This window comes from Ovis aries, chromosome 13 (assembly GCF_016772045.2).
Source record: "Ovis aries strain OAR_USU_Benz2616 breed Rambouillet chromosome 13, ARS-UI_Ramb_v3.0, whole genome shotgun sequence".
In the NCBI taxonomy this organism is placed as follows: Eukaryota; Metazoa; Chordata; class Mammalia; order Artiodactyla; family Bovidae; genus Ovis; species Ovis aries.
In genome coordinates, this window is record NC_056066.1 from 17,341,212 (window position 1) to 17,366,775 (window position 25,564).

The 25,564-nt window shown below is 42.6% G+C and overlaps 1 protein-coding gene across 2 annotated transcripts in view; it reads right to left on the bottom strand.

The window, feature by feature from the left end:
- APBB1IP (amyloid beta precursor protein binding family B member 1 interacting protein) overlaps positions 1-25,564 on the bottom strand; it is a 78,992-nt gene that overhangs the window by 21,529 nt on the left and 31,899 nt on the right. For both annotated transcript variants that reach the window (XM_042230458.2, XM_027976552.2), the window contains 6 exons: positions 18,601-18,672; positions 16,416-16,503; positions 13,992-14,278; positions 12,288-12,365; positions 7,578-7,737; positions 5,504-5,625 (listed from right to left, as the gene is read on the bottom strand). In XM_042230458.2, coding sequence (XP_042086392.1) covers positions 5,504-5,625; positions 7,578-7,737; positions 12,288-12,365; positions 13,992-14,278; positions 16,416-16,503; positions 18,601-18,672 — 807 coding nt within the window. The remainder of the gene's footprint in view (positions 1-5,503; positions 5,626-7,577; positions 7,738-12,287; positions 12,366-13,991; positions 14,279-16,415; positions 16,504-18,600; positions 18,673-25,564) is intronic.

Below are 25,564 nucleotides of genomic sequence, written 5' to 3' on the forward strand. Positions count from 1 at the left end.
ACCACCCTTATGGCAGATGAAGAGGAACTAAAAAGCCTCTTGATGAAAATGAAAGAGGAGAGGGAAAAAGTTGGCTTAAAGCTCAACATTCAGAAAATGAAGATCATGGCATCTGGTCCCATCACTTCATGGGAAATAGATGGGAAACAGTGGAAACAGTGTCAGACTTTATATTTTTGGGCTCCAAAATCACTGCAGATGGTGACTGCAGCCATGAAATTAAAAGACGCTTACTCCTTGGAAGAAAAGTTATGACCAACCTAGATAGCATATTCAAAAGCAGAGACTTTACCTTGCCAACAAAGGTCTGTCTAGTCAAGGATATGGTTTTTCCAGTAGTCATGTATGGGTGTGAGAGTTGGACTGTGAAGAAAGGTGAGCACCGAAGAATTGATGCTTTTGAACTGTGGTGTTGGAGAAGACTCTTGAGAGTCCCTTGGACTGCAAGGAGATCCAACCAGTCCATTCTGAAGGAGATCAGTCCTGGGTGTTCTTTGGAAGGAATGATGCTAAAGCTGAAACTCCAGTACTTTGGCCACCTCATGCGAAGAGTTGACTCATTGGAAAGGACTCTGATGGTGGGAGGGATTGGGGGCAGGAGGAGAAGGGGATAACAGAGGATGAGATGGCTAGATGGCATCACTGACTCAATGGACGTGAATCTGAGTGAACTCCGGGAGTTGGTGATGGACAGGGAGGCCTGGCGTGGTGCGATTCATGGGGTCGCAAAGAGTCGGACACAACTGAGTGACTGAACTGAACTGAACTGAAACACCACAGGAAAGAACCCAGTATGATAGTGTGGATGAACTTAATATCACTGAACCGCACACTAAAAAGTGACTAAAATGGTAAATTCCATGTTATGCGTATTTTACCAAAATTTTAAAAAATGTGATAACTTAGTCCTGACAATGAATAAAGAGTGTGCTGCTAGCAAGGACACTTGCTTCAGGGCCCCGGAAAAATGTGATCATGTATGCACTGAAAGAAGGGAGAGGAACGCAAGGAAGACTGCAGAGCGTGTGTGGGTCGCCATCATTTGAGAACAGGAGGGCATGTGTCGCCCTCTGCAGGACAGACAGGGCAAGAGCCTTTCTAAACTATAGTAGTGAGTGTTAGCTCAGCTCAGTTCAGTCGCTCAGTCGTGTCCGACTCTTTGCGACCCCATGAATCCCACCACGCCAGGCCTCCTTGTCCATCACCAACTCCCGGAGTTCACTCAGATTCACGTCCATTGAGTCAGTGATGCCATCCAGCCATCCCATCCTCCGTGGTCCCCTTCTCCTCCTGCCCCCAATCCCTCCCAGCATCACAGTCTTTTCCAGTGAGTCAACTCTTCTCACGAGGTGGCCAAAGTACTGGAGTTTCAGCTTTAGCATCATTCCTTCCAAAGAACACCCAGGACTGATCTCCTTCAGAATGGACTGGTTGGATCTCCTTGCAGTCCAAGGGACTCTCAAGAGTCTTCTCCAACACCACAGTTCAAAAGCATCAATTCTTCGGCACTCAGCCTTCTTCACAGTTCAATTCTCACACCCATACATGACTACTGGAAAAACCATAGCCTTTGACTAGACGGACCTTAGTCGGCAAAGTAATGTCTCTGCTTTTGAATATGCTATCTAGGTTGGTCATAACTTTTCTTCCAAGGAATAAGCGTCTTTTAATTTCATGGCTGCAGTCACCATCTGCAGTGATTTTGGAGCCCAAAAATATAAAGTCTGACACTGTTTCCACTGTTTCCCCATCTATTTCCCATGAAGTGATGGGACCAGATGCCATGATCTTCATTTCCTGGATGTTGAGCTTTAAGCCAACTTTTTCCCTCTCCTCTTTCATTTTCATCAAGAGGCTTTTAGTTCTTCTTCGCTTTCTGCCATAAGGGTGGTGTCATCTGCATATCTGAGGTTATTGATATTTCTCCTGGCAATCTTGATTCCAGCTTGTGTTTCTTCCAGTCCAGCGTTTCTCATGATGTACTCTGCATATAAGTTAAATAAGCAGGGTGACAATATACAGCCTTGACGTACTCCTTTTCCTATTTGGAAACAGTCTGTTATTCCATGTCCAGTTCCAACTGTTGCTTCCTGACCTGCATACAGATTTCTCAAGAGGCAGGTCAGGTGGTCTGGTATTCCCATCTCTCTCAGAATTTTCCACAGTTTATTGTGATCCACACAGTCAAATATTCTTGCCTTGAGTACTCCATGAACAGTTAGTAGCTCAGCTGTGCCCAACTCTGCCACCCCATGGGCTGCCGCCCACCAGGCTCCTCTGTCCATGAGACTTTCCAGGCAAGGATACTGGAATGGGTTGCCATTTCCTTCTCCATTCTGAACTATGAAGTGTCTCATTTTATGAGGGTATTGTGAAGCCATTATCTTTTCTGAGACCCCTCTCACTTTTTTAGCTTCTGAATACCTTTTCCCCTTCCAGGTGGTAGTACTATACTGTGCTTTTGCTTTAATGAAATTCCAAGCTGGAGGTCATGCAGGGCAAGCCTTAGGAGGACTGACTGCTCTTGGGTGAGAATTTGGGGGGCTCTGTAGCAAGTGGCAGAATGTAATAGTTAGTCCATTATCTGTTAGGTACAATCTGAGCTGAAAAATAAAGGAACTTTAAAATGGGAAATGAGACTTTCAGCTGCAGTCCACCCCTCTTTCTCATAGCTTCTGAAAATGCAAGCTTTGAGAGCAGCAGGGTAGGAAAGAAACAGCAAATCCATGGTTTAAAATTACCTTGTTGGGATAATGAGTAAATCAAGCAAACACTTATCAATCCATGAGTAAATATTTGTACTTTTCACATGTAAAATATCACTGTTTAAAGAATCATTTTATTACAATGAGAAGATGAATGTTAAGTAGACGGCTATATGTGTATAGATGGGGGAGCTGTATAAGACTGCACAAATTAAAAATGAGTCAAGTTCTGTAGGTTTGCAGAGAGGAGGAAATTACTGTGGCCCGAGATGATCAAGGAACACTTCACAGAGTAGGTCACAGTTGTAACTGTGCCTTGAAAGATGTTCATATTCAGATAGAGGAAAAGAAATAAAGAGAGCATTCAGGGCAGGAGGAACAGAATGGACAAAGGCCCAGGGGTGGTTAAACACTGGGGCTCTTTGAAGCAAACTAAATGTCCATGGGCAGATGAACAGATAAAGATGTGGTACATAAATACAGTGGAATACCACCCAGCCATAAAAAGAATGAAATAATGCCCTCTGCAGCAGCACGGATGGACCCAGAGATGATCATATTAAGTAAATCAGAAGAGAAAGAAATATCATATGAGATCATTTATACGTGGAATCTAAAATAATGATATAAATGAACTTATCTACAAAACAGAAATATTAATAGATTCACGGACACAGAAAACCAATTTATGGTTATCAAGGGGAGAACGGGGGCAAGGGGAGAGAGAGAGTAGGAGCCTGGGATTATACACACACTGCTACATGTAAAAGAGGTGAACACCAAGACCTACTGTATAGCTCGGGGAACTCTACTCAATATCCTCTATTAACCTGTAATGGAAAATTACCTGAAAAAGAATAGACGTGTGTGTGTGTGTGTGTGTGTGTGTGACCAAATCACTTTCCTGTACACTTGGATCTAACACAACAGTATAAATGAACATACTTCAATTTAAAAAAATTACTGGGTATCTTTAGGGCACTGGTGAACAGCCAGCCTGGCTAGAGCTGGGGCACAGACCATGACCCCAAGCCCTCTCTTCCGTCCTGTGTCAGAATTCACTGAAGCCTGTCAGCGAGTGACTGTGCAGTGCCCACCCCCCAGGATGGCTGGAGCACACGTCCTTGCCACCTTATGCTCGCTTTGGCCACGTGACTTGCTTGGGCCAACAGAATGTGGGTGGGTGAACAGAATGTGGGTCCATGGGAACAGAGGGCCTGAGAGGTGGCAGGGTGTTTTTCCACGGTTTCTTCAGCATGCTTGCCCTTCACCAGGAGGAGAGTGTTTCACAGGTGGCTGCTGGTCTGAGGACAGTAAGAGGCATGTGGAACTCTCTTGATCTGACTCACACTGTGGAGCCAGGGACAGAGGACCTGCTGACCTGCAGGCCCTGGAGAGAGGAGATGCCTGCTGCTAGAAGCCACTGGGATCCTCAGGTTGTGTTCACATCTCCAACCCTGACTGATACACACTGGCTGGGCAGGGGCTCTGGGCACTGAAGTCGAGAGACGACTTTGTTTTAAAGGAGAAGCCCCTCCCAGGGACTTCCCTGGTGCTCGAGAAGTTAAGATTCCACCCTTCCACAGCAGGAGGCCCGGGTTTGATCCCCGGTCAGGGACAGTGCATATGCCGCAGCTAAAAGCCTGCACGCCACGACTAAAGGTCTTGCTGCGACTGAGATCCTTAGTGCTGCAACTAAGGCCCAGCGGAGCCAAGTAAGTAAAATCAATACATAAAAAATAAAACAAAAGCCCCTTCTGGAGGTTGTAAATGTGATGCCTGTATGACTTTCCTTCCAGCTGGGCCTGGTCCCGGATGGTCAGAGATGCACCTTGGCAGGAGAGGGAGGGTGGAAAGGAGGGGAGAGACCATGAGGTCATTTTCCCCCATGGTGGCTGGTGTCCTTCTGCACCCAAGGGGAAGCGTCCCACTGTGGTTCCGTCTCTGCTTCTTACTCATGCAACTAAATAGACCACCACCACTGCCAAATTTCAGTTAAGAAACAGAACAATGGAACGAAAATTGCCTGAAGTATCAATAGTGATGATCACTGAACTGTGGAAATACTTAAATTTCCTTTCTTCTACTTTTCAGGTGTTTTCCAATAAATTAGTATTAATTTTGAAGTCAGACACATAAAAGATGTTTATAAAAAGAAATTAACAGCAATACAGCAAGCAGGTGACCTTCATTTGTTTTCACAACATGTTCTCTGAAAAAGACATTCTTCGGGGCTCCTGGCAAGAAGGTTGGCTAATGTTAATACCAAGGTGGGTCACCCTCTCCAGACACAGACCGCAGGCCTCACACTTCTTATTTTGGTTTCAGGCCCCACTGGTCTTCGCACAGTGGGGGCTACATGTTAGCACAGCTGGGAAAAGAAAACTCTTTGGGTTACAGCTGAGGTTCATGCGTTCGTTTGAACACCTGGCACATTTTTAGGATGAGCAGACCACCCTGTGACCACAGTTAACTGGGAAGAGGCGCTTTCCCAACGCCACCTGGCCTGGGAAACCGAGAGAGACTCAGCTGCTTCATCAACAAGGTTGCTCTAATTAGGACACTAAGGTTGTACCGCCCCAACCTACCTTACCCCAGAGAGGCAGGCCCACGTGGGCACGAGAGGGCCCTGTCCTGACCCCTAACCGTTGAGTCTGTATTTCTTTGAAAGGAATACATTTGTGATATTTTGTGAGATAATGAATAATGTGAAATTTTGTGAGCTATCTTGTGAGGACACAGCTGACATTACAGAATGGATATTTTTATATGGTTTAACAATATACAAATTATCTTACCTGGGGGTTTTTAAATACAGCATATTTTTCCTTTTTCTCCAAAAATAACAGTTTATTTTCTGTGTCTCTTGTCCAGTCTGATAAGATTTCAACAACATTTTCATGGTCTTCAAAAAACCTTTCTGATGTAACAAGAGAGAGCATCTTTTCAGACCCAAGACATCAGGGTTTCCAACACAGAAATAAGTTGGTACTGAGCTAACACAATGCTTCATACTTCTCATTGGTTTTAGAAATTCCTAATTCTTACATGATGTCATACTGTAACATCTCTGTCAGGTCTATTCTTCAGTCTCAGGGCTTCAACTTACTTCCCGTAAAAAACATGGCAGATGAGCCTATAAAATAGTGGCAGTGGTCAGCCATTGCTCCGTGTTTGTATTTGGGTTTTTTACTACTTTCAATAGCCCTCCACCCTGTCTGGAAGGAGGACAATTAGGCAGTAATTGGGTAAATAACTTTGAATGAAATTGTGAGATAACTGCTGCTGCTGCTAAGTCGCTTCAGTCGTGTCCAACTCTGTGTGACCCCATAGACGGCAGCCCACCAGGCTCCCCCGTCCCTGGGATTCTCCAGGCAAGAACACTGGAGTGGGTCGCCATTTCCTTCTCCAATGCATGAAAGTGAAAAATGAAAGTGAAGTTGTTCAGTCGTGTCCGACTCTTCGCAACCCCATGGACTGCAGCCTACCAGGCTCCTCTGCCCATGGGATTTTCCAGGCAAGAGTACTGGAGTGGGTTGCCATCGCCTTCTCCAGTGAGATAACTAATAAGCACTTATACAAAGGTCCTCAACCTTTCTGGCATCAGGGACCAGTTTCATGAAAGACAATTTTTCCACTGACCGGGGGCGGGGGATGGTTTCAGGATGATTCAAGGGCATTACATTTATTGTGCACTTATTTCTATTATTATTATTACACCAGCTCCACCTCAGATCATCAGGAATTAGATCCTAGAGGTTGGGGGCCCTCCAAAACATTGCTCCCTAAACACATATAAAATACATATAAAACACAATGTATTATACGAATATCGAAACCAACCCTAAACCTTCCTTGCCGTCTTTTCTCTGACTCTGAGAATTGAAGAAAGCTTGGAGGATTATTTCCTTGTAGATCATTTCCTCCAGTGAGACATATCCCCAAAGCTTCTAAAACGGGCAATCCTGTATCCCAACAATTCTGTATCCCAGCTCTCCTGGGAGACAACTGTTCTGTGAGTGGATTAAGAATGAGAAGTAACAGAATCTTTCTTTAACTGCTTTTGAGTTCATCAATTTCTATCAACTGTCCTTTGCTCTTTGGGGCTGAGCCTCTTCCACTAGACAAAGTCTAGACAAAGTATCAGATACTAAGCGAGTGAGGCGTGGAGGACGAGAAGTGGACAGGGACGCGAGGCCCGGGGCAGAGTTGCCCAAGAGCAGGGGTCACCAGCTCCTGGGCCACAGGCGGGTACTGGTCCGTGGCCTGTTAGGAACCCAGCTGAGGAGCAGGAGTTGAGAGGCGGGCGAGTGCGTGAAGCGGCTTCATCTGTATCTATAGTTGCTTCCCATCGCTTGTATCGCTGCCAGAGACCTACCTGCTCCGTTCAGTGAACTCAGTAAATGCAACACGCTTGAAATATCCCAATACTACTCCTGACCAGGTCTATGGGAAAACTGACTTGCATGAAACTGGCTCCTGGCATCAAAAAGGTGGGGGATGACTGCCTTAGAGTTTAAAGAAGCAGACGTTAAAGAGACATTGGCTGATCAGTACCCAGGCCCATCGGCTCAGCTGGCTAAACAGTAAGAAGCATCATCTTGTCACTCACTTTCCTTTTGGATCTGCTAGAGAAGTAGCTGCAATAATGCACACTCCCCCAGGTCTGGCCATCTGCTTCCATCTGAGTCTCTTCACCACACACCAAGCAAGAGACAAGCACTGAACCCGACATAAGGAAAGCGATGGGTGGGTGGTCTTCACAGCCTTGAACAAAACTCTTCTTCGTAATTAGATCAAAACCCATAATATAATGAAGCAAACCAACCACAGGTTTCTGGAATACAGCCTGCCGTTAGGACTGGGACTTACCGATTTGCAGTTCTGGATATATTTCATAAAGACACCAATCCACGTTACAGTCACAGTGGGTTTTCTCAAAAAGGTTGTCGAGAACATCTCGGGCTAACTGCCGCTCATCCACCATCAGTGACTTTGAGCTGTTATCATTCATATGTATCTTGACAACAAGCTGAGGAGAAAGCCACAGGACAGCCAGTAAATTCCAGCAACTGGAGAAAGCCACTGAGAAAGGTTCAGATTTCAACTTCTATTGCTTCTGCATATTTCGGTAAGAAGGTATCCCACAGACTCATTCATGTGCCAAGCATTTGTTTAAGGTGCAGGAATACAGACAGGCGCTAGAGAAACCAACTCACAAAAACAGAAATAATACACAATAAGCAAAGTGCTTGCCCAGTTTTCAGAGACTCTGCATCCTGATGAGGGAGATACTGACCCTGTGACCCCGTGGACTGTAGCCCACCAGGCTCCCCTGTGCACGGAATTCTCCAGGCAAGAATACTGAGGTGGGTCGCCATGCCTTTCTCCAGGGAATCTTCCTGACCCAAGGGCCTTCTTTATTGTCTGAGCCACCAGGGAAGCCCACCAAAATCACTGCTGCTGCTGCTGCGTCGCTTCAGTCGTGTCCAACTCTGTGCGACCCCATAGATGGCAGCCCACCAGGCTCCCCCGTCCCTGGGATTCTCCAGGCAAGAACCCTGGAGTGGGTTGCCATTTTCTTCTCCAATGCATGAAAGTGAAAAGTGAAAGTGAAGTCACTCAGTCGTGTCCGACCCTTCGCGACCCCATGGACTGCAGCCTTCCAGGCTCCTTCATCCATGGGATTTTCCAGGCATGAGTACTGGAGTGGGGTGCCATTGCCTTCTCCACCAAAATCACTGGTCCCCCTGCCACTTGGGATTGTCTTTCCCTTTCCAGACCACCCCCACCCAACCTCCAGCCTGCAGTGTTTGAAGCTACTCCACACACCACCAGCAGAGAATTCCTGAAGCAACATTGTCACCCAGGACCCCCAGACACTCTTGCTTAAAGTTTTATTCTAGCTTGAAAAGAGAAGTGTGAGATAGAGATAAGTTCTGCCTATTGTTTGTCTAAGGTTGCTCCTGGTTACTCACACAGGAAGGGTATCATTATTTAAAAAGCATTGGGACTTCGCTGCTGGGCCAGTGGCTGGGACTCCACGCTCCCAGCGCAGGGGGCACAGGTTTGATCCCTGGTTGGGGAACCAGATCCCACGTGCTGCAACAGGAGTTCTCATGCCATAGCTAAAGATGCCCGCACGCCTCAGCAAAGACTGAAGATGCTGTGTGCAGCAACCAACATCCGGTGCAGTCAAATAAATAAATACATTTTTAAAAATAAATAAAAAGTATTTAGACGGAATGGAAAGAGAAGTCATACAACTGGCAACATTTCTTCCTCTCCTAAAGTTTGGGCCATATTCTGAGCAGCAGGTAAACTGCCTCGCTGGACCCTCTCCCACCCAGTCGGATCCTGAAGACGCTGTGCAGTGAATGGTGCCGGGCACACACAGTTCCTGTGGACTGCTGTGCAGAGTTACTGACAGCAACCAAGGGTGTGGGTGGCGATAAGAATCTGGGTGAGGAGCAAAGACCACATGTCGAAGCACACCTACTATCTTCCCTTCCCCCACTTGCACTCGGGAGACTCAAATGCAAACACTGGGCAGTAAGGTGCATTTCCTCCTCCTGAGGCCATTTGAATTAGGCTTTTATTCCAGGCTTGGCCAAAGAATACTTTTTTTCCTTTGAAACATGTAGCCCAGAAACTTCTAGTTGGACATTTTGTTTCGATTGTCTGTTCATCTTTTTATGTATTTAACACAACAGGCTCAAATAAATACCACAGTGTCAAAGACATTCATCTGGGGATTTTCCTGGCAGTTCAATGCTTACGACGCCACCCTTCCACTGCAGGGTACAGGGTTCAATTCCTGGTCGGGACAGTAAGATCCCATATGTCATACCACACGGCCAAAAAAACCCACAAAAAACATTCATCTGACCTGAGAAATCATGCTTGGAAGGGTGCCTGGAAAAACAGAAATTCCTCAAATATTGGAATGACCATGCCTTATTTTCCATAGAAGGCATACCCATTGCTCTCTGCTGAGGATTATTGCTATAAAGTAGCTACGGGTCCTAAGAAACCCTAACAATGTTAGGATTTAGAGGACAATGTTCCCGATGGGAAAATCAATGACTTTTAACCACATTTTTTCTTGCTTAGGAATTCTTGAAAAAATGAAACATAGCTTGGTGTTATCTTTTGTTTTTAAAGAGAGAAAAAAAGCAAACCACATAGTCTGACAATGATGCAATGATGGAAAGGGCTTGGTTTTGGTTTTTCTTTTGGCAGAAACTGCAAACTAAATTTAACCCACATGTAGTTACAAATGTCCACAATCATGAAACTTAGGGAAAAAACCGAGAGAAGGCAGGTGACATTTAGTTAAGAGAAACCATGTTGACTCTTCTTCACAGCCTTCTTCCCATTTCCAAGCTGAAGGCTAGTCCCATATCAGCACATGACACCCTACAGCACGGTTACTGATGTAGCAACCTGAGTACTTTTCACATCAATCAGTTTAGTTCAGTCGCTCAGTCGTGTCCGACTCCTTGCGACCCCATTTCACATCAATACCATATCATATAGGGCAAAATGATTCCAGAATGAAAAGACTTCCCCTTTCTGATCCATTGTAGTAAAGACCATGGGATTTTCCAGGCAAGAATACTGGAGTGGGGTGCCATCCTCTCCTCCAGGGGATCTTTCCCACCCAGGGATCAAACCAACACCTCTTTCTTCTCTTGCATTGGTAGGCAGATTCTTTACCACAAAGAAAGAAATACAGTCAACGAGTGAGTCTGACACTCTTTCCAGTTCTAAAAGCTTTGCACCACAAACTACGTACATCATTCCCGATCCAAAAAGATGACAACACCCAGCAGAATATTTGAGGACAGAGTACTTCAGGTCAACTTGATTTCCAGCCTTTATATAAAACATGCCGTAGATTATGTTAGTATACCTTATTTACTTTATTAATGGATGAGTATGACTCAGTTATTTTTTAAAAATTATCTGTGCCACACAGCCTTTTATTTTTAGAAATAAGCCTCAGAGTACCTCAAGTCAGAAAAAATAAACACCTTGGCTTCTTAATTTTCTTCTCTCTCCCCCTGATCAGAGCGGCTTCTGTTTCACATACACTTTGTGGACTAGAGGCAGGTGCTGCTTTTCGAAGCCGCTACAATTCACCTCAACTGAATTATGGCAACTTTCTCTGGCTTCTGGTCTCCAGCAGGAAATACTGCTTGCTCATCCCTGTCCTCTTCATCTCCAGTTAAGCACACGAAGGAGACTGGTTTTAGAAACACGACAGGCCATCCACAGGGACCAGACTATGGACCAGCTGCTGGAGGTGCAGGCGGGCAGGAGGCCAATGTGTTAGGAGCTGGTAGAGCCTTTCTTTGGATGGCTTCTACTTCTCCGCAATGGGTGGCAACATCACGAGGAAGAGGAGGGAGGTACTGGAGGTTTTCAGGGAGAGAACAAGGTGGAAGCAGTTCTCTAGGTTCGTGAGACAGAGACTGGAGTGGCGAGCTCTGGCAGCACTGATGGCCCGGGCTGAGCAGAAGGAGAGCTGGATTTAACCAGGGATTCACGGAGTGCGAGGCGGGGAAGGAAACAGCCCCCTCAGAGGCATCAGCTCACTAACCGACCACAGAATGCAATTACACATAGAGAACAGGAAGGGAAATAGTAAGAGGGCGCATGCGTGCTTGAAATGAAAGGAACCAGGCTGATCTGGCAACGTGCTCACAGATGAACCGTGACTGTCTGTATCCTGAGGTAACGAAGGAATATTTATTAAAAATCAATCAGCATGTGTTGAACTCCTTCATTCAAAGAACCATGAGAGAGGCTACAGGAACATAAAATCGAACGCCCTCTAGGAAAGGAATAATTCACCCAACTGTAATTAAAAAGCTCTTAATGAGTCTCAGTCATAGCATATGCCTCAGGGGTCAAGGTGAGACTTTATCTTTCTCTTAATTTACCAAATTAACTATTACTAACACTTTATTAGACAGATGCTTTTACTGAGGTTAAATATGTGTGTTTCTGATACAACACAATAAATGCATCTCTGGAAAAACCTACGGAAAAATGCACAATAAATTACACGCTTATTGGGACCACAGGGTTGGGCAGGTGACTCGAAACCTACGCCACTTTGAACACACAGCACCGGCCAGAAGAACATTTGGAACTTCAGGGGAGAACTCGGACACCCAGGGCATCTAGGGGCTGCCCCAGGGGGTATACAACATGCACAAAAGCAACGGTGGAAGTGAGGTGATGCCAGTGGAAGCTGAACTCTAACCAAATTGAGATGGGCCCAGCAGAGGATGCCACCTGCTATTACCCAAGAGTGAGCAGAACCCAGAGGGCATCCTCAGGGGAGGGAGCCCTGGGGGTAGAAACTTCTACATTGACACTAACATAGGTTCCCTATTTATCAATCACAAATGAACAACTGATGTCATGGAAAGAATAATTTATCTTTGTCCTTCAGTTAAAAAAAATACAACTCAATGGAAAGTACCACTTGAATGTAAAACTTTTTTACCCTTAAGCGTATGAAGAAGTTGTTAATTTGACTGCCCCATGTAAAAGTGATTCATAGTTTACCTTCTTGACCTTGGCCTCCTTCAGTTTTTCCAATGCCAGTTTTATTTTATCAGCCTTGGCTTGAGCTTCTTCTTCTTCCTGTAAAACGTAAGACACGAACACAGTCCATTAATCATACAAGCGAGTGAGTATTCCCAACACTGCTAGCGTCGCAGTCACCTTCTGTTGATAAAAGGCTGTACTGGTACCTGCCTGGCTGTCCAGTGGTTAAGACTCACCATGTTGTGTAACTTAAACTTGTATAGTCGTGCTTGTGCTCAGCTGCTAAGTCGTGTCTGACTCTTTGTGATCCCAAGGACTGTAGCCCGCCAGGCTCCTCTGTCTGTGGGATTTCCCAGGCAAGAATACTGGAGTGGCTTGCCATGTCCTTCAGGGAATATTCCCAGCCCAGGGATCGAACCTGCATCTCCTGCATTGGCAGCTGGATTCTTTACCACTGAGCCACCAGGGAAGTCTTATGTTACTGCATATGTGCGTGCTAAGTCTCTTCAGCCGTGCCCAACTCTTTGCGACCCTATGGACTGTAGTCCACCAGGCTCTGTTGTCCATGGGATTCTCCAAGCAAGAGTACTGGAGTGGGTTGCCATGCCCTCCTCCAGGGCATCTTCCCAACCCAGAGATGGAACCCATGTCTCCCGCGGCTCCTGACTTGCAGGCAGACTCTTTACTACTGAGCCACTGGGGAAGCCCCATGTTACTGCATCTTGCTGTAAATAATATAAATGTACAAAATTCTCTCTGAAAAGTTTTTTGGACTCAACCAGGCCCTTTGAAACTTCTATAATATTATACATCAATTATATCTCAATAAACTGGAGGAAAAAAGAGCCTCTGTTCTAAATGGATCACCAATTTTCAAATAATTTTTATACAAGAATCACATAATACAGCAATGAGTAGTATTTGATATTTGTTTATATTTCCTATTTATTCATCCAAAAGATATTGTAGGGATTTTCAGGGTTCCTAGGGTTGTATTTATAAGTACTGATCAGCATACAGTACAATAAATGTGAGAGCCACAGGAAATAGAGCTAGGTTATTTCTCTAAAATATTTTATTATTTTTTTAATTTTTCTAAAATATTTTAAAAGTGGCTTACCCTAAGCAAAATCCTTAAAGCACCCTTTTTGCATTGATGAGGGACATAAACTGACATCCCAAATATTGACAATATGAACTTCTCAGAAATCTATTAATATCAAACACTTACCACCTGCTTGCCCATAACACCCCTTCCAACTTTGACTTTACAAGTGATATCTTTGCCAATGAACAAGGCTGTCAAATTCAGCAAAATTCCATTTAGTTCAATTTAGAAATAGGTAAGGAATGCCTTCTATTCTTTAGGTACTGGGCAAGGATCAGGGACACAGCAATGTGTAAATCATTTCCAAAGCACACACCAAGTTAATCAAATATGACCCCCGAAAGGTTGAGTATTATCAGGAAAAGCCATATACAAATGTAGATTTAGCCAAACTATAATAATTCCTGAATATGGCCATAATAAGTTCCTTATACTCACCACCGTGTCCTTTCACAGGCATTTTACATCTGACTTTGCAATGAACACATCTGGGATCCTTGTTTGTTTGAATCTTAGAGCCCCGGGCATACACATTTATGAATGGAACCGTCACTTTGAAGAAAGTCAGAGACCATGGGTGGCAGAGGTCAAGAGTCCTGACCCCATGGACTTACCTGAGAGATGGGTCCTGGAGGGGGTGGTGGCAGCGGAAGGTCTAACACGGGATCAGCTGGTGGAGGTGGTAAGTCATCATCATACTGACTCGTTGCAGCAACATTTGCTCCATAACCAAGAGAGGTTGTACCACTGAAGCTTGGCACACACAGGGATGCTGACTGAGGTTGCTTTTGAGGGGTCTCTTTCTGGGCCTGGATTGTCCTCTGCTCAGCTTCACTTATGTCTGCTACCAGATCTGCCATGAGAGCATCTAAATCTTGGTCTTCCAGTGCATTTAAGGACTCTGATAGGGAAAATCACATTCATGAACAAGATAATGATGTGTACCTGGAAAAACTAAATGAAAGTCATTTTAAAGTGTCAGTTTTTCTGTAAAGCAATTATCCTTCAAAAAATATATTAATTTTTTAAAAAAGAGTAAGTTTGAGTACAGGTTGCCAGGGATTGGAGTCGGGGAAATAAGATGAGGTTAGTGAAAGAATATGAACTTTTATAAGGCAAATAAGGTCTGAGGATCTAAGTATACCACAATGACTCTAGTTGCTAACTTGCTGTATGGTATAATTGAAATCTGCTGAAAGAGTAGAACTTAAACATTCTCACTAAAATAAGAAGTAAATATGCGAGGAGATAGATAGGTTAACTATCTTGATGGGGCCAATCTTTTCACAATGTAGATGCACACCAAATCTGCACATTGTACACTTTTACATATAATACAGTTTTATTCATCAAGTTAGCTTCAATAAAGCTAAAAATATCCTTTCCTTCCCCCCTAAAAAAACAAAAAACAAAAAACAAAAAACAAGGGAGGCAAATGCCTTCCCTACATTGAGCATCCTCACAGGCCACTTATAAAGTGAAATCCAAGTGCTGACTGGATGCCTATGTAGGAAATTCTTGTGCATTCTGGTGCAAAATCTTAAGAGTTTTACAAAGTAGGGGATGGGAGAGGCTGGACATGGATGGAAAGTTCTCCCAGGTCTTTGGACAGCGGCAAACAGAGCAACACTAACAAATATACTTGGAAGAGAGTCGGTCTCCACCAACTGGGATTTACTTCATGTGCCTTGAGATTTGGGGTGAGGATAGAGTTTCTGTGGGCACACCATCCAATCATGGGAACTCTTACATCTCAAAAGAGCAACTCTCACATCTCAAAAGAGCAACAGCAGGAAACAAAGCACAAAGGGCATTAAGAGTGAAAAAAATGTTTTTGAAAAATTGGGATTAACTGGTAAAGACTTCATAAGACAGTGAGTTGGAAGTTAATTCTCTTTTTTTTTTTTTTAAAGAATTTTCTCTTGTTGTTTTCAAGACTTTCTATACATTAATACTAGCAGTTAAGTATTGTTTTGTGTGTTTTTTTTTTTTTTTTGACTGCACCACATGGTTTGTGGGATCTTAGTTCCCTGACCAGGGATCAAACCTGGTCCTACTGCCTTGGGAGCACGAAGGAGTCTCAACCACTCCACCACAGGGAAGTCCTGGGAGTTAACTCTTAAAGGAAACGGCAGACCCAGATTTTCAGAGTGAGGGGGAGGGAGGATGGTTTCGCTGGAATTTCTTCCACGTGTGAGATTACTGTGAGATCACGTGCATCCAGGGAGCCACGGCCGTGAATTGAGTTGGGACGGCACGTGGCTGATCAGGCAGTCACTGGAGGGTGAGTGTGATGAACAAAGGGCGAGCAGGGTGGAAGTGATGATGAGGAAGAGAAATCTAGCTGCTGTGTGCAACGTGAACGAGATTGAGGAAATGGGGATGGGGGAAATACAGCCTTCTCAGGAACAAAGGATCAGAAGGCATGGGGAAATCATTTATTGCCCAACATCATTAGCACAAACACCATACAGCATATTATTACATTAATGCTAATGGTTCAACCCTGAATATTCATTGGAAGGACTGTTGCTGAAGCTCTGATAACCTCGGCCACTTGATGCAAAGAGCTGACTCACTGGAAAAGACTCTGATGCTGGAAAAGATTGAAGGCAAAAGGAAAGGGGGGCGGCAGAGGATGAAATGGTTAGATCTCAGGGACACCAACCCGATGGACATGAATTTGAGCAAACTCCAGGTGACAGTGAAAACTGAGGAGCCTGGCATGCTGCAGTCCATGGGGTCGCTGGGTTGGACATGACTTAGTCACTGAACAACAACAATGGTTCCATGTACAGCGCTTGGAGAAGTTTGGATCTCCTAACTATGTAAAAAGGGTTTATTTCCTCCTAAGCCAGTGTTCTTTTGCACATAACTTCTTCATAAAATTAAGTGAAATCAATTCTTAAAACCTCAGAAAGAATGTATGTAGAACTAAGGAAGTGTATTCCTAGTTTTCTAGAGCTACGAATTACACTCTGACAGATTTTAGTCATTGCTATGATTTCAAATTACTCAAGAAAAGAAACGATGCTTACCATTTAAATCCTTAAACCCCACACTGTAGTTAAATTCAACTCTGGGCGGTTTAGGATCTGGAGGAGGAAGAATGTCGACTCCTAAACTCTGTGAAAACAGAGCCCCAGCCCCAAAGTTATTCGGGATACTTACATTTTTGCAGGGCAAATTATTCATTAAGTAAAGAATCATCTACTGTTTACCCATGTTCCCTCTAAACGTGTTCTCTAAAAACTGTATTATTTGCACACTTTAGGTGATTTTTTTCCCCTACAAAAAATGACAAGTTAAAAATTATTCTAGAAAGTACACTTTGAAACAAAACATATCAACTGAGACTGATGAGAATGAAGTTGTTTGTTTTTATAAACAACAGGAAAAATTTCTGGTAATGGTGTACCTGTAACACACACGCTGTATATATAATTCATTAAGACTTAAGTTATGACATCAAAGAAAGGAATATTTAGTCACTTGAAGAAAAGAACTGTTCAGGATGCAATCTTTTATTATACAGTAAAATGTTAATGCTGTTGCTCTTATTTAATAACACTCTTGTTAAAAAGAAATGAAGACACAGTTACTCATTTTGTAAATAACATTATTTTTTAAGTGAAAAAGTGACTTCTTGTATGATTTAAAAGCTAATATTTAAAAATATTTTTACATCCATAGTTTGAGAAGTGATTTCACCTGTTCCTACTCATGAATGTTTTCATGACGGTAAGTGTATTTTTTTATGTTAATTTGATGTAGTAATATCCTTGTTCATGTTTTAAATTTCTGAAAGAAGCAATCATTATATTTTTGAGAATAAAGTAACGAGATACTATCAGTTATAAGTAGAAAAAAAAGACCATTAATCAAGAAGCTTAAAAAAAATGAACCAAAGAAAGTTAGAATCAAGGATAAAATGTAGGGAAGAGTGACTGCAATCCCAGAATTCATTCTAAAAACCAGAATAAGCTTGCAAAAATTGCCAAGAAAAGGGAAGGTTGATAGAGAAACTACGGGGCAGATACCAGAGCAAAAATTAGTGAAAAGTGCACACACACACAAATACTCATTAACCATTTGCTTTTTAAACACTATAATTAGGAAGCATAACATTGCAATTAGGGGAGCCAACTCATTTTTTCTCAGGAGTATATCAGGCTACTTAAAGAAATCATAAACAGTTCTCTATCAAAATATGTATCTGTGAATGTGTGATGTAACAGGCTTTGAGTAAAATAGAGAGGGAAAGAAGAGAAAGGAAACTAGTTTTAGGAAGAAACTCCTTTAATCAGTTTTAGCCAAGCAAACCCTGTGACTGGACTCACTTGAGCACAGTAAAGATCAAAACTCAGACAGGCTCTCAGGAAAGGCAGATCCGAGACACTCTGAGGGGTCCCCATCTTACTCTGGAGGTTATAGCAACAATACTCAACTATGAAAATCCCAACCTGACCAAACAGGACAGTCATTCCTCTATGGAGCAGAAGTGAGTGGACAGAGACACACAGACGTTCATCAGACTCTCCCCCTTCATGGGTGGAAAAGAGTCCTCAGATCTACAGAAATGAGGCTACCATCCCTCTGGTTTTTAGTCAGGACCCCTTTTCTCTAAGCCTATTGTCTCATCTTTTCTCTCTTCCTTCATAGCGTCTGAACTTCCTTGAATTTCATATAGAATACAAAGTAGATGCTAACTAGTATTGATTTATTTTTCTAAAATAAACATAAAAAAATAGGTTATTCTTCATTTATTTTGTAGAAAACTTTGGGATCCCTGACTTTCTTATTTAGGAATATTGGATGATTCTTATTTCAGTGCTTCATGCAGAAAGTCATTAGCGGATTAGCCTTTACATAATGTGACTGCCAGGGAAATTGTTCAGTGAGGGTGGTGGTTGCAGAGGGTTTGCTTGGGGAAAATTCCTCCGCTGGCATTGCTAAGTATTTGAACACCATGAGCATGAGAAGTGCCATAACAGAATGTGTGTGTGACCCATGTATTCAGTTAACTGAACTCAGAAGGGTACAATCAGGAAAAAAGCTTTATTTCTTTCCCCTACTAGTTATAGCAGGACTATATAACATTGTCAATTTCCAGTCTTTAGAAAGATAGCTCTCTTGTCATATTAGAATCAAATTCAGTAACACTGTTTTTTGTGTTTGTTTGTTTTTTTTTTTCTAATTTGAAAGGTAAGAAGGAGAATTTACCTGAGTCAGGAGATCCATCTCTCCCAGCAAATTGCTGAACATTTGCTCTATATCTTCGTTTGACTCACCCATCTGAAAAAGGAAGAAATCCAGGTATAAACAGTCTAATAAAAGCCTGGTCCTTGGGGATAATTGTCCCATCTCTTTCTTTTCCTCTAAAAGGCCCATCAATGGGCAAGTAAGTCGAGAAGAAAAGCCTGTGGAGAGGAAGGTTCATTTTGGCCTGCACGTCCATGCCTGACCTCTCTGCAATTTGCTTGGTCCAAGATTGAGCCGAACTCTAGGGACTGTCTCAGTGACAATGGGACTGTTTTCCCAGACAGAACTAGTCTCCTTGGGGCCAACTGGACAAGTGGGTGACATTCAGGAATTCACAACCACGTAGGACACCGTGATTGGAAAAAGAGAATGCCTCCGGTCATGGGCGATGGCACCAGAGCCACAAAGAACTTCATTTCCACTCGAAAACGAACCCAAAAATGATGTCAGGTGTGAGTAAGCAAATTTACCAAAAAATTCCTTGCTTTACAAGTTTCTATCTGAAACAGCAGTTTTCAGCACATTTATTTGGAAATATTAGGATGACACACAGTTAGAACTAAAACGGCCACATGATCAAGTGATAAGAGATAGAAATAAAACGTATTTTACATTATAACCTTTCTCTACCTAAACCAAGCGAAGGAAGTGGCCACAGGAGAAAAAGTGCTTCCATAAAGTGTGAGGAGGGACACCCTGGGAGGTATAACTAATTGCTCTGGTCCCGACATTGTTGGTGAGGCTGGATTAGGACATTAGGGGACACGGTCACAAGGCTTAATTAGTAATGTGTCGTTTGGCAATAAAGACTCAACTATTTCGTCTGTAAGATGAGGGCTTTGTTGCAGATAATTTCTAAGGGTCGCAAATGCTCTAAAACACCAGAAAATTAGTGCTCATTACAGTTCAGGCTAAGAAGTCTGGTGAATGAGATCAGCATGGATTATTTAAACCGAACAATATGTATGTGTGTGTATGCATGTGTTTGTGTTTGCATCATTTTATATGAAACTTAAATACACACAAAAGGTGAGAAAATAATGTAATTATCTTCACGTACCCATTGTCCAGCTGTAACAATGATCAACTCATGACTGATCTTTTTATGTAGATATCACATATGTAACACTAAAGGTTTGTTTTTTTCTCACGTAACCATAATAATATTATCTGTGCACACACACTTGTGTGTATTTGTATTTAAAATAAATTATTTGAATTGCCACGATACAGAAGCAACCTGAGTGTCTATCAACAGATGAATGGACAAAGAAGCTGTGGTAAATGTCCACAGTGGAATATTACTCAGCCATAAAAGGAGTGAAATCTGGCCATTTGCCGCAACACACATGGACTTGGTGGGCATTCTGCTGAGTGAAATAAGTCGGACAGAGAAAGGCAAATACTGTATGATATCACTTATATGCAGAATCTAAAAAAATACAACAAATTAGTGGATAAAACAAAAAAGAAGCAGATTCACAGGTGTTGAGAACAAATTAGTGGTTACCAGTGGGGAGAGAGAGGAGGGGAGGGGCAATTTAGGGGTGCAGGGTAAGAGGTACAATTTGGTATGAAGTAAACTACAAGAATATATTGCAAGACATGAGAATATAGCCACTATTTTATAATAGCTATAAATGAGGTATAACCTTTAAAAAGTGTGAATCACTATACTGTATACCTGTAACTTATATAATACCATACAACAACTATACGTCAATAAAAAGTATTTGGCTAAAATAGGCAAAGTCAAGGTGGATTCATCTTTCCTTGAATAAATTATCATAAAACTTACAGTTTTCCCTTTACTATAACCTCAGACTAATACTTAAGAATAATACCTTTTCATGTTTAATAGCTTTAGTTAACCAGGATTTAACTAAACCCTCTGTCTCTTTATATGTAGCTAAAAGACCTCTGTCATACTGACTGTGCTTATTTAAAACTGACCTAAATGATTAAAAAAATCAGTTCTTGAAAGTACAGAGAGGTAATGATGACAATGATGAAGACATTGTCTAGCACTTAACCTTGTTCTAGGAACTGATCTATAAGCCGGGTTGATATTAACAGTAAACAGCTAGAACGGCACTGACTGAGAGATCAGAACGAATGAGGGCTGTAAAAACCATCTGGAGTCTGTCAGTGCATAGCTTCCAGACATCCACCCTGCGGACCTCCCTGGAGGCCCAGTGGCTACGATGTGGCATCGACGGGTCGGAAATACCCACTGAGCCCAAACACCTTAGATTCTCAGACTGTAGACACCACCGATACAGAACGGATAGAGGCATACACACACCACTGTATACAAAATAGATAACCAACAAGAGCCTACTGTAGAGCACAGGGAACTCTACTCATATTCTGCAACAGCCTATATGGGAAAAGGATCTGAAAGCGAATGAATGCATGTGTAACTGAGCCACTTTGCTGTACACCTGAAACTAACACAACATTGCAAATCAACTATACTCCAATACGCAATAAAAATTAAGTTAGAATTTAAAAAAAAACAGGACAGGTTGAGGACATGCCAGGGTGAATCATATACCTAATGTGGAAATAACTCGAAACAGCAGCCCACTCTTGTGACCTCTGCTGACTCCCCCTATGTTCACCAAAGTAGAAAAATCTTCCCCCTGCCCTTTCATTCCTTTTCCCTAGAGTCTGTTGATATTGAATTATTTAAAGGAGTTAACATCAAAATTATTCCAAAAATCTTGTTATAAGCAAAGTAGGCTGCTGAAGGGATCACAGTTTAAAAGCGTTATTATCCTTGGTGAAAATCCTGAAACATTTAGTTAAGAGCTATTAATAATGTAAATGTGTATTAATGTGTAAATTCAAACCAGATTACATATTTATCTTCCCTACAAGAAAACCTTGCTTTTGGAATGAACAGAACCAGAGTTCCACGGATGTATACAGTGTCCATACACTCACACACATGCACAAGAAAATAGGGCTGTGTCTATTTGTTATTTCCTAAAGGTCAAAATCAAGAGTAAAAAGAGAGAAAGGAAACACCCAGCCCTGAGCACTCAAAGTGTTGTATGGGTTAACAGCTAAAAGAGACGGGGTGGAGGAGCCTTAGTGAAGCAATGGATTGTGAAACAAGCAGCATGCACAGAGCGACTGGGTGGAATTAACATCTTTTTGTGAGTATGTCATCTCTGAAATCCTTTTGTGTCTTGGGAAGAACACCACATTGTTGATTAAAAACATTTGGAATCATTCTTTATCAGATAGATTTTGCTGTTTTTTTTTTTTGAGGACGCAGAGAGTTGGATAGGAGTGGGATGGGGTGGTTGAGGCTGTACATTCAGGCCGAAATTCTGCCTTAGAGTCCCTGAATGATGGTGGCATTTTCCCTAAAGCTCTGTCTTTCCCTAGGGTTCAAACTTCTAAGCCTGTTTTTATCTACGGATAGTTTTTCTTCTTCACATATATATATTTCCTATATAAGCTTTAAATATGCATATTTTAAAAAATCTGCCTGTAAGAGAAAACATGGTGATTCTAGGAGGTGTTAATGCAACTTGTAACGACTGTTTCACAGTATATACATATACCATATCATTATGTCAATGCCTTAGTGTTAGATGTCAGTCAGATGCCCAGAGTGCAGGAAAAAGTGTATCCTGATAGTATTCTAATATATACTCATGTTGTATATTATGTTATATAATATAAATATATTTATATATAACATATATTATGTAAATATATATCTATATATTGCTTAATAGGACATCCGTTTATATCTATGGCAAAGTTAACCTTGTCTATTTAACTCAGGTTGGACGCGGGTTTTATTGCCACTTGGATGAGGAATTCCAGCCATGATTTTGGACCTGAGTGACTCACCTTAAACAACCCATTCAATATTCCACAAGCTTTTCCATCATTCTTCCCCCTCTGGTGCATTCTCCTCCTATATGCCCTAGCTTGATTACTGGTCATTATCCATCTATTAGTCTAATTTAGAAACCCTGGCATAGTCCCCAGACTCTTCCCATTTTTCCACCCCCATCAGTCCAAACAAAAAAATCCTGTCGGTGGTTCCTGCAGGGAGCTTTCCTTTCCTTCATCCTCACTGTTGAGACTCTCATCAGCTCATCAAGCCTCCAGGATTCCTCATCAAGTCCCATCACTATCACTTCAAATTTGAAATGGAAATCTGAATGTTTCAATCTCCTGTTCCGTGGCTGATCACGATGAAGTGGGGAGAGTTCAAGTCTTGCCACATCTTTTAAAGTCCTTCGTAATTTGCCCCAACCTACTCTTCAGGGTTCAACTCTGACCCATCAGGGTCCTTGACACTGTCTGGACAGGCTTGAAACATTCTCTTTGTCTTGGTACACACCATTCCCTTCAAGCAGCATCCTCCTCTGTCCACTCATCCTCCATACAACCCTACTGACCATTCAGAATCCAGCTTTCATGGATGTCAGCATACCTCATGGAGAGGCTTCCTGTCCATTGCACTTGGCAACCCTATCAGTAAATCCAGATGCCAACAACCTGGATAAGGTTTTAAACCTCCCTGGGTTAGTTTCCTCATCCGTAAAATGAAGAGATTAACATGTAATTCGTAGGACTGCTGTGACATTCATATTGGTGTGCAACCACGACCACTATTCATTTCCAGAACCTTTTCATCTTCCTCAACTGAAATTTCATACCCATTAAATAATTCTCCCCATCCCTCCCACCCCCAGCCCCGATTCCTAGGATCCATTACCCTACTTTCTCTGTTTATGCATCTGGCTACTCTAGACATCTCACGTAAATGGACTGAAATATTTGTCCTCAAGATTCACCCTGGTTGTAGCACTATCGTGTACCGTGTACTATCGTGTATCATGCACTATTGTGCAAGTGAAGTGGTGTTTGAGTCTCTAGCTAAATTGCCAGAATTAAACTATAACTATTAACAGAATTCATGAGAAAGAAAGTTGGAAAATCTGAGGTTCTTTCAGTATCAATTTGTTTTGATATTTTTATTATTTTTAAATTTAAAAAACCCAACTGGCTGTGTTTATTTTTCTGAGGGAAAAAAATTCAGCCCACACGTTTCTGCTGTTTAGCCATTCTGTCTGACTCTTTTGTGACTGCATGGCCTGTAGCCTGCCTGGCTCCTCTGTCCATGGGATTTCCCAGGCAAGAATACTGGAGCGGGTTGCCATTTCCTTCTCCAGGGGATCTTCCTAACCCAGGGATCGAACCATTTGGTCCATGGATTATTTATCACTGAGCCACCAGGGAAGCCCCAGCCCACATATTACAACTACAGATACAAAAGAGCAGATAATTTTTAAACAATCTGTTGGTGATAGGAATCACACTTGGTATGGAGTGTGTAGTCGTGCAGAATCCAGGTGCTCACAAATGCTGGTGGAGATCGTGAAGTAGCCAGTGTATGGTACAACTGGAAAATAACAGACAATACTGCATTTTACCCAATCCTGCTGGTAGTTTTCTTTTTTTCAAAACGCAATGAAAGCCCTCCTCAAGAGGAAGTGGTTCATGGAACAACATAGCCCGTGGTTAAAGGTTCTTGCAATGTGTGGGGGAGGAGGGAGGTAAAACTTCTGTGTAACATAAAACAGGAAGCAGAAATATCTCTAAAATTACACGCAGGATCAAATAACACTCAACAAAGAACTATAAGAAATGTCTTGGGTCGACTTAACTGGCTTTGCACAGTATACTTGAGATCAGTGAAAAAAATGTTTTTTATTGGAGTATAATTGCTTTAAAATGTTGTGTTTCTGCTGTACAACATCATGAATCAGCCATATGTATACATATACCCCTTCCTCTGGAGTCTCCCGACCCCCACCTCCCACCCCTCTAGGTCATCACAGAGCACCGAACTGAGCTCTCTGGTACACAGCAGCTTCCCACTAGCGAGCTATTCCACACACAGTAGGAGCAGGCAGTGGCAGCCCACTCCAGTACTGTTGCCTGGAAAATCCCATGGATGGAGGAGCCTGGTGGGCTGCAGTCCATGGGGTCGCTAAGAGTCGGATACAACTGAGCGACTTCACTTTCACTTTTCCCTTTCATGCATTGGAGAAGGAAATGGCAACCCACTCCAGTGTTCTTGCCTGGAGAATCCCAGGGACCGGGGAGCCTGGTGGGCTGCTGTCTCTGGGGTCGCACAGAGTCGGACACGACTGAAGAGACTTAGCAGCAGTAGTAGCAGCAGTGTGTGTGTGTGTGTGTGTGTGTGTGTGTGTGTGTGAATGCTCCTCTCACTGTGTGTGTGTGTGTGTGTGCGTGTCAATGCTCCTCTCACAGTTTGTCCCACTTTTCCCTCCCCCTTCCCTGCACCCCCATTTCAGTTCTCTGTATCTGCAACTCCACTCTTGCCCTGCAAATAGGGTCACCTGTACCATTTTTCTAGATTCCATATCTGCCTTAACATACAGTATTTGTTTTCTTTCTGACTTCCTTTACTCTGTATGACAGACTCTAGGTTCACCCACCTCACCACAAATGATCCAATCCCATTCCTTTTTATGTTCAAATAATATTCCATTGTGTATATATATCACATCTTCTTTATCCATTCATGGGTGGAAATCAGTGAAAACCTCAAGAACTAGGCCAACAAACAGTTATGAAGTTAACAGGACAATCACTATGGTCTTACAAACAATACAGACCAATACAACAATCAATCACAGAGGAAACTCATGGGGACGTCGCTGAGCGTGTGTATGTATGTCCATGCAAAAGGGACAGCTAAGGCAACAGGAGTCCTTGGTAGGCAGCACTGTGATGGCGAAAGTTTGATGGAAAAAACATTTGTAAATGGAAGAGTGATCATGAAAGGACATATTTTATTTAATAATCAAAAAAAACACCAAAGGGGGGATTTGAAAAAGTCTTCGAATTTGTTGACAATGTA